This window comes from Hordeum vulgare, chromosome 5H (assembly GCF_904849725.1).
Source record: "Hordeum vulgare subsp. vulgare chromosome 5H, MorexV3_pseudomolecules_assembly, whole genome shotgun sequence".
Taxonomy (NCBI): domain Eukaryota; kingdom Viridiplantae; phylum Streptophyta; class Magnoliopsida; order Poales; family Poaceae; genus Hordeum; species Hordeum vulgare.
The window spans coordinates 536,487,958-536,497,961 of NC_058522.1; the positions used below are offsets into that span (position 1 = coordinate 536,487,958).

A 10,004-nucleotide genomic window follows, 5' to 3' on the forward strand; every position below is an offset into this window, starting at 1 on the left:
AATAGGAATTTTCTTAGTGATGAAATTGTAAAAGTCGCCTATTCACCCCCCTCTAGTCGATATAACGCACTTTTCAAGGCCGAGTGACGGTATGCAGTACCGAGTGAGGTTGATTCTATATTGATGACTTTAAGGCTACTGATATCCGTAAAGGGTCCTAGGTGGGCCTAGGGAAGAAGGTCCGTATGCCTACCATAATGTACAAACCCATCAGGGTTCGTCGTGCTGATGTGGATAAGTTTTTTATCGTCAAGGACTATAACGGGAGACTATTATACCCTACCGCCAAAAACCCCGACGACAGAAAAAATATCAGATCCTAGTTTTTTTACAAACTAGAATAACATCTCGATCAACTTTTAGAAAGAGAAATTTTACCAGGAAGGGAGTCCGACGTTTTGGTCACGCAAGTATCAGGACGTCGACTCTGGTGATCTGCACGCCATTTTTGTGCCATTTTTGTGCCATTTTTGTGGTCAGTTCGCTGTGGTGATTCGCCACAAAAAAATGAAGATAGGAAAAAAGAAATGCGGTCACTAATTCTATACCTGGGCATCTTCGGCCCGACCCGGCTGGCCCGGCCCAAAAATTCAAGGACTAGGCCCGACAGGTTTGCCCGTGGGCTGGGCTTGGACCCGAGTTTTTAATACGCCCGTGGGCCGGGCTTGGACCCGAGTTTTGAGCCCGTCAGTAGGGTCGGGCTGGGTTGGCTTGGCATATTGAGATTTTAAGAAAAAGGTCCGGCCCGCGGCCCTAGATCCGACGGGATTTTCAACACATGGGTCGGGCTTGGGCTTGAAAAGCAGGTCCGATGATAGAGACACTGCCGGGCCTAGACCTGAGTTTTCTTCTATGGGCTTTTTTAGGCCCGGACCGGCCAGGCCCATGGCCAGGTGTAACTGACTCTGACAAACCGACTCACAGGCTCCGGGTTACACAGAGGGAAGCCTGCCACCCTGCCTGCCCCGCGCCGCCGCTCACTCGCTCCAAAGCGAGCAACCCCCTCCATCACACCCCTCGCATCACAAAAGAAATAAAAAAGTCAATTCATTCGTTCACTCACTGCGCTAACCCCGCTCCTCCCCTCCCCGATCCGTCCCCCCAATGGACCCCGGCGCCGCCCCCGCTCCCCCCATCCCCCCCGGATCCGCCGCGCCCGACGCCGCCGACTCCGACGCGGACGCAACGCTCCCGGTGGACCTGCTCCTCGAGATCGCGGCGCGCTCCGACGCCGTCTCCGTCGTGCGCTGCGCGGCGGCCGCCAAGCCCTTGCGCCGCGGCATCCTCGACCGGGGCTTCCGCCGCCTGCTGGCGCAGCGCGCCACTGCCACCTCCGGCTACGACCCGTCCCTCCTCCGCGGGGTCTCCTACAAGGTGGAGGACAGCGACGCCAACAGCCCCGTCCGCGTCGTTCAGCCCGTCCCCGCCGACGAGCCCTCCGTGCTCCGCGGCTTCAACGAGAGCCTCGACTTCGAGCCCGTCGCCTCCCGCGACGGCCTCGTCGTGCTCCGCCGCCTCCGCCCCCGCCCCCTCTTCGGCCAGTCCATCGAGGAGGGCCCCCCCGGCAGCGTCCTCCGCGTCTGCCATTCCTTCACCGGCGCCGTCTCCGTCCTCCCCTCCGTCTCCATCCGCGACTACCGCAAGCACGCGCTCCTCTCCGTCGAAGACAACGGCCGCGCCTTCGAGCTCCTCGTCGCCGACGAGCGCCTCCGCATCCAGATTTACTCCTCCAGGGAGGGCCGCTGGGGCCCCGTCCGCGCCGCGCTCCCCCGCCGCCAGTCCAGGCCGTTCCACGACTCCTACCCCTTGGTCATCGGCCGCACCGTCCACTGGCTGTGCAACCCGGAGCCGCTGCCGCCGTTGAGGTACCTGTCTGGCCCGGAACCGTATATCGTCGCCGTAGACGCCGACACCATGGAGGCCTCCGTGATTGATCTGCCGCGGGGATGCACTAGCAGAATGACGGCCTCTATGAGCCACAGGGGGCTCCTCCTTGCCTCTTCGGTGGACGGGAGGCTCAAGGTGGTTGTCTCGGAGACCCAAGTGATATCCATGTGGACGATGTCACCCCCCGTCGAGGGGGAGCCACCGAGATGGGTCAGGCAGGTGCTGATAGACAAGCAGGACTGGGGCGTGCACAGCTCAGTTCAGTTTGAGGGGTTCGGGCTGAGGAGTGGCACCGTGATCTTATATGTTGGTAGAGTTGGGCTCATTCGGCTCAACCTTGCGACAAAGGAGGCGGTTATCGTCTACCACCGCAGCGATACCGCCTACATCTCGCAGGTTTGCCTGCACGAGATTGATTTGTCCTCCCTGCTCCAGACCATGAAACCTCTGAGCTAGCTGCTTATCATGGATCAGTTTTGAGAATGTCCTTCAGTCCAGTTTTTGTTGCACTGCTTTATGTGCTTAGAGCAGCTGCTTTAGCTCTAAGCTGTCGTGCTCCTTGGTCAATACTAGTTGTAAAAGGAATGGAGTCACTCCTAAGTTTGTTAAACTCTTGTCGTTTCGCGTTATGCTGTTAGTGTTTGCTTGTCATCTGTCGTTGAACCTGTAAAAGGACGGATTGCTTGGTTCAGTACGTACTTTAGCCAGTTGTTCAAAGTGAAATAAAATCTGCTTGCTGCATTGGTTCTTTGCCCGCTCCGCCACTACAGCCTCGGATGCTGGGATTTGTGCAGGAAATATATGTGTTACCGAAGCTGATGGTGCTCCCATCGAAAGGATCGATGCTGAAATTTCCAGTCTGACCACCAAACGCCTATCGCTGGTTCATCATAATGGCAAGAAGAGGTGAGCTCCTAAGCTCAATATGGTCTTCCAATCTGACTGTCTTCTCACTTCTGAACTGCGATGGTCTGACCAATTGTGTTCTCCACCATCCATTTTTGATCATTTTGGTTAGTGTACTGCTTAAATACAATGCATTGTATTGAGTTGAACTTATTGATAAAAAATTTATTTACCTGCATCATGTAGAAACTAGGGGAAATGATTAAATGACAATTGTGATATTTCTGTGTCCAAACCTTAGCATATACTTATGAAATTTATCTTTACTGTTAAAAATACAGAAAGACATCGCTACGTTTTGATTTCGTTCCAGTTAGTGACACTATTTCTTGAGTACCATGCACTTCTATTCGCAAGGATATAAATCAGATCATGGTGTACACTTCATTTTATTTTGTACTAGTATAACTGAATTAATTGTACAAAAAGTTGAAATGTTTAATACCTAATATAATGTATATTTTTCGGACAAATTTACAGTACATTATATGAGCTCTTCAAGTGCACTAGCTCATCAGTCTTGAATGTTTATGTTATCATGTACTCCCTCTGTAAAGAAATATATGAACGTTTAGATCACTAAATTATTAGTGATCTAAACGCTCATATATTTCTTTACAGAGGGAGTACTATTTAGTGATCTAAACGCTCATATATTTCTTTACAGAGGGAGTACTAGAGACGGTTGAAGTTACAGACACACATTTGCTAAACATTATGGACTGTCTGGTCCAAGGTTTACGAGTCGACGAGTCGTTCCGAGGTTGAGACTCATAGACTAATCGTGACTAGTCGACACTGAAGTTGCAACTCATAGACTAGTCCACACTGAAGGGTAGTCGGCCCTGGAGTTGTGATTCATAGACTAGTCTTGACTCATAATCGATGGTCTAGTCCTTGTATAGCTCGGAAAGCGTGTAACAGTCAGTTAACTCAAGAACCACGAGGGTTATGTTCTCAATTCTGAACTGCCATGGTTTGACAAATTGTGTTCTCCACAGTCCATTTGTGATCATTTTGGTTAGTGTACTGCTAAAAAACAATGCATTTTACTAAGTAACCGTGTTCTCACACCATTATAGTTTTGCACAAAACAATTCCCATTCCAGTCAGTTGAAGTTATTGATAAATTGTCATTTACATGCAGAAACTAGGAGAAATGATTAGATGACATTTGTGATATTTATGTGTCATACCTTAGCATATACTCCATCTGTCCCAAAATAGATGTCTCAACGTTAGTATGAAATTTACCACTATTAAAAATACAGAATGACATCAGTACGTTTTGATTCCCGTTCCAGTTAGTGACACTATTTCTTGAGTACCATTTGCTTCTAGTCGCAAGGATATAATTCAGATCATGTTGTGCGCTTAATTTTATTTTGTACCAGTATAATCGAATTACTTGTACAAACAGTTGAAATGTTAAATAGTAAATAGATAATGTAATACGTAGTATATATTTTTCAGTGAAACTTACGTTGTATTAGCTCTTCAAGTGCACTAGCTCATCAGTCTTGAATGCTCATGTTATCATGCACTAGAGATGGTTGAAGTTACAGAGAATTGTTTGCTAAATGTTTAAGACTTCGTAGTCCTTGTGCAGCTCTGAAAGTGTGCAACTCAAGGAACCATTAGTAATTGCTATGTGCATTTGGCTGTTGATAGATATATTGGCATGCTGTATGCTAGAATTCCCGGTGCAAATTTCCATCTGGTATTATTTCAGGCAAACTTTAGTGTTTGTACTAGCAAAATGGCGGCATCTATCCAATTTGTTGGAAATGTGATCCTAGTATGCAATTAGTAGAACATTTGGCACTGCTGACAAAAAGAACAACTGCTATCTGGGCACCTATTGCCATTTTTCTGACGTTTTGTGTTTCTCTTGGAACAGTTCAGCGTTTGGGAGCACATTTTGGCACCTTGAGATGTTGGGAGTGCACCTTTGAGGTCTAGTCCTGCCTTGTCTGGCTCAGCTTAATCACCAGCAAGCGACACCAGTGTTCATAACCATCTATACCTGGTAAATCATACTTCCCCCATCACAAAATAAGTGTCTCGCGTTTATCAGTACAACTTTGAACTAAAGTTAGTATAAAGCGGATACACTTATTGGGGCGGAGGGGGTACCATTCTTGACAACTCATTTCCTGTAGATCAAGTCATATCTGCTGAATCTCTGAAGATGTTTTCACCTTTTTCTTCTCTCGTTATGGAATGGTCCGGTTTCATGCAAACAACAGTGTACGGTAAAGTTGGTAACTGAACTGAGATGGAGGCCTACCGATCTGCATGAAAATGGCATTGTAGACAAAGAGCATGGTCGTCTGGCATTTTTTCGAGGAAAATGAGGGCACTGATTGAGTACTTGTGCAAACTATGAAACTTATTCCACCGTTCAACATCCGTCTTTGTCGGGCATTTTTTTTGAGTTAAGCCCGTTAAACCAGAAGGGAGGAAGTTTTCCAATCCTGCCAAGTATAGTCTGGCCGAGAGATATGTTCCTCTCTGCTGTATTAAACTCGCACAGGTCTTTTTCGACAAATTTCTCAAGAAAAAGGGTCTTTTTTGACAAAGGGCATTTTTATTGACTTAAAATGAAGCATCAAGTAGATACAAAGCATGATGAATAACATCCGGCCTCTACATAAGTATGATGTACATAGCCAAATAAAAAACAAACTATACGAAGATAAAAGTACGATGAGAACTCATGTGTTGAACTCGCCGGAGCTGGAGGAACCGATGAGAACTCATGTGTTGAACTCGCCGGAGCTGGAGGAACCGATGAGAACTCATGTGCAGTGCAGTTGCAACTCTGGTATGCAAGGGGCATGTGCAGTGTAGTTGCAACTCTCGTATGGAACCGATGGTTGAACTCGTCGGAGCTGAACTCTCGTATGGAACCGATGGTTGAACTCGTCGGAGCTGAAGGAGAAGGTTGAGGTTGCAGAAGAGAGTCAGAGACAGGAGCAATCATACAGCAAACCGTCCGGCGAGGCTGCGATTCATAAGACGGGCACTGCGGAAGACGTTGGGGAGGGTGAGACGCAATCGTCTCAAGAAACCGTGCACGGAATTTCCAGCCCTGCATACTGTTCCAGAGCTGCCCGTGTTTCGCGCGCTCGCAGTAATCTGATGGCATCAGGTTGCCCAGCCGTCTGATCTGAAATTTTTGTTCAAAAGGACCAGCTGCCGAACGCAATTGCAAGAAAGGACTACCTGCAGCGCGAATTGTCAAAAGGATCCGGAAGAATCTAACGGGATGACACGTATCACCTGCTGCCACAGAGCCGAGGCGGCCGACCTGTTCTCCCGTTGCAGCCAACCTCACGACGGAATGGACACAGGTTGTGGGCTTTGCCGCCACTGCGCCAGGCCCTGTCGGCGTAGACGCGTCGAAAGTGACGCGGACAACGCTGATTTCGAGGCTGATTGTACGCATTATTCCGCTTGATGATTCCCGCCTAAAATTTCGTCTCTTCGTGTCTTATTTTTTCGCCTTCACACCCGTTTGAGCATATAAAACGAGGCATTGAAACTCTCTTCGTCCATCGTCCAGCCAGGCTTGAAAACGTTAGCACCCTATGTGTGTCACATTTTTTATAGTCAGTATGAGTTTGCCTTGTTCGGATCAAAGCATTATGGCTAGAAAAATGAAGAGTGCGAATTTGTTTTCAGGAGTGGAAGTCATGCGCTGTTGGTGTATCGATCTTTGAAAGGTGAAGGACATAACGGATTTTTTGGATTGGTTGAGCATGAAGTTTATCATGTGCGCCAATTATGAGGAAGATCCACTCATAGCTAGTTCACCGTATGACAAGCCTCCTGTATGCTTCGACCATAAAAAATAGACACATTATTGGTATTATTGTTGATTTTATATTTACATTTTTATTTTTATTGTAGTCCTCTTCGCCTTTGTGCATGTACTATCGTTGGATTTACACGAGGATGCGAGTTTGGGCGGTGACTCAGATTCGTGAAAGAGGTCGTTGTGCATAGGAAAGTTTGTATGCGGAAGAGCACCGCGAAAAGGCAGCAACAAAGGAGAAAGCAGAATGCATTATTTTATGTGTGACCGTTCAGTGCCCGCGGATGCGCCCGGGCGCGTCCGCGAGCGTTTGAGAGGGCGGATTTGCAAGGTTGTAGATGCTCTAACATATACTAGTATCATGTATATGACATTAGACTTAGTTAATACCTTCACAACTTCATCTGTTCCTAAATATAAGTCTTTTTAGAAAGCGCACTATGGACTACATAAGGATGTTGGGGAACGTTGCATGGGAAACAAAAAAAATCCTACCCTCACCAAAATCGATCTAGGAGATGCACATCTACAAGAGGAGAGACTGAATCTACATACCCTTGTAGATCGCTAAGCGGAAGTATTCAAGAACGCGGTTGATGTAGTGGTACGTCTTCGCGATCCGATCACGATCCGTCCCACGAACTCCCGATCAAGCACCAAACGAATGACACCTGCGCGTTCAATATACGTACAACTTGATGAAGCTTTCACATCCTCGATCCAGTGAGTGATGGTGAAGTAGCAACCCGAGTCCTCCGACAGCACGACAACGTGGTGAGGTGATGGTGGTGACAACTCAGCAAGGCTTCGCCGCACAATGTTTATAGGAGAAGAACTACGAGGGAGAGGAGGAGCAGCACCGTGGCAATTTATGATGTGGCTGCCCTCTCTCTCCCTTTATATATATATATATATATATATATATATATATATATATATATATATATATAGGGGAAGGGAGGAGGGAAGGCGTCCTAGGGTTTTCCCTAGGGGCCGACTGTAACGTTCAAGATGCGATCCTATCCTTATTTTGGCACGAGGGTCTCGACAAGGATATAATCACATCTCGTTGTTTGGCAAGAATGGATATCGTTACAAGTACATATATAGAAGAGATGAGTATATGGAATTGGCTTACACTCGACGGAGGCTATATCAAGATCACATCAATACAACAACATATTCAATCACCATGTGGAAGAGCAGGGTCCGACTACGAACGAAATCAAACAATGAAAGAACGACGTCCATCCTTGCTATCCCAGGCTACTGGCCTGGAACTCATCCTAGATCGATGATGAAGAAGAAGAAACTCCAAATAGCACAATCATCGCTCTCACGTCAATGTATCTCTTTACTTGTACCTGCAACTGTTATTGTAGTAATCTGTGAGCCACAGGGACTCGGCAATATCATTTCCAAAGGTATCACGACTAGCAAAGCTTAATGGGAGAAATATGGTTAAGTGGTGAGGCTGCATGGAGCAATTAAGCATTTATTTGAGTGGCTAACTTATGAGTACAAGAAATAAGAGGGGGTGATCTACGCATAAATGGACGAACTAATGATGATCAAATGAATGATCCTGAACACCTACTTTGTGGGGAAACGTAGTAAATTCAAAATTTTCCTACGCCATACAAGGATCTATCTATGGAGAGACCAGCAACGAGAGAGGTTGTAGAGCATCTTCATACCTTTGAAGATCACTAAGCGGAAGTGAAAGTGCGTTATATCGACTAGAGGGGGGGGTGAATAGGAGATTTTTAGAATTTCATCACTGAGGAAATTCCTTTTGAGGAAATTCCTCACTAATGACTAACTTACAGCGGAAACAGTAAAGGATCAGGAGTGCAAAGTTTCACTACAACAGTTTTTCAGTATGAGGAATGTGAAAACAGATTGCACAGTAAGCAGGAATGCAGAAAAGAGATGAGGGTTAACTTGCGTGAAGAACTTGGGGTTGAGGAATTTTAGAGAAAGTCTTCAGCAAATTCTTCAAACGTGACAGTGAAAATCATCAACACATAATCTGAGGAATATAAAGAGTTGAGGAATTAGAACCCGTTTCACAGCAAAGACAGTAGTTGATGACCGAGTTCCAACTGCTGTGACAGTTGTACATCTGGTTTGGAGCGGCTTGGTATTTAAACCAAAAGACACACAGTCCCGGGACACACAGTCCCTACCGTATTCTCCTTGGGCTAAGAACACACAGTCCTCGCCCAACACTCGTGGTAAGTCTTAAGGGCACACTTCCAAACCCTCACAAACTTGGTCACCCGACGATCCACAATTGACTGCTGGATTGCTCTAGACCATGACGCCTAACCGTTTGGAGGATGCACAGTTCTCAAAGGTAAAAGGCTTCAGTCCCACGCAGGAACAACTTCTTCAGTGATGCTCAATCACTTGGTTTTCGGTTTTTGGTTTGGTATTTTGGGTATTTCCTCACTGATGAATTACTCTCGAAGACTCTGAGGAATTTGGGTTGCTCTTATGACAAGTGTCAGTTTCTAATGGAGCAGCCAACAAGTTAATGGTTGTGGGGGCGGCTATTTATAGCCTAGGAGCATCCCGACATGATTTGACACTAATGCCCTTAAATAATATGACCGTTGGTGCGGATAAGACCAATAATGTGGCGTGGCTATCAAAACGGTCGGAACCCTCAATTGTGAGAGTCCTCATGTCACTCATATTCCTCACTTGAGGCTTTTGGTATGATTAGGCTTGGGTTGAGCATCATGAGGAAATTCATTCCAATGTGTTACCTCGACCCCCTTTAACAGTACGACGTCCCTATTACTCAAGTGTGAAGAAAACAAAACAGAAAGAGTAAGTCTTCATGCTTCAAAGTCTTCAGAATGATTTTCTTCAGGACACACCGAATTCCTCAATTTCAATATCTTCATGAGGAATATCAATTTCATCGCAGATTGTTCGCGATTCAGTTCTTCAGCTTAAGACCAGTTTCTTCAACCAAAGATATACATTTTTAGGGGTCGATATTCGTCAAATATTTCAAACTACTCAGCGACTTATAGTTTCTGTGTACACTCATGAACACATTAGATACTTAACCTATAAGTCTTCAAACCACCAAAATAACTAACGGGTACTAAATGCACTTACAATCTCCCCCTTTTTGGTGGTTGATGACAATTAGGTTAAGTCTTCAACAGGGATAAAAATATGAAGTGTAAATACTCATTTGAGGAATTTGAAATCAAGATTCAGAGAGACTCCCCGTGAAGATGTGCATATCTTGAGGATTTTGCTTTTCACAGTAAATGCACATTGATGATTTATATTATGGAGATCTCCCCCTGAGTCTTGTAAATCATGCATACATATGACATATAGTATGAAGAAATTGAAGATGCATGAT

At 45.9% G+C, this 10,004-nt stretch overlaps 1 protein-coding gene across 1 annotated transcript; it reads left to right on the top strand.

Moving 5' to 3' along the window:
* The first annotated feature begins 1,089 nt into the window (after positions 1–1,089).
* LOC123452476 lies at positions 1,090–2,628 on the top strand. The gene has a single exon (XM_045129129.1). It carries the CDS (start codon positions 1,105–1,107, stop codon positions 2,341–2,343), a length of 1,239 nt encoding a protein of 412 aa, XP_044985064.1. The 5' UTR covers positions 1,090–1,104; the 3' UTR covers positions 2,344–2,628.
* The last annotated feature ends 7,376 nt before the right edge of the window (positions 2,629–10,004 follow it).

What these genes read in the sequence shown, in the direction of transcription:
- LOC123452476 (XM_045129129.1), top strand. Translation starts at nt 1,105, where the DNA reads ATGGACCCCGGCGCCGCCCCCGCTCCCCCCATCCCCCCCGGATCCGCC.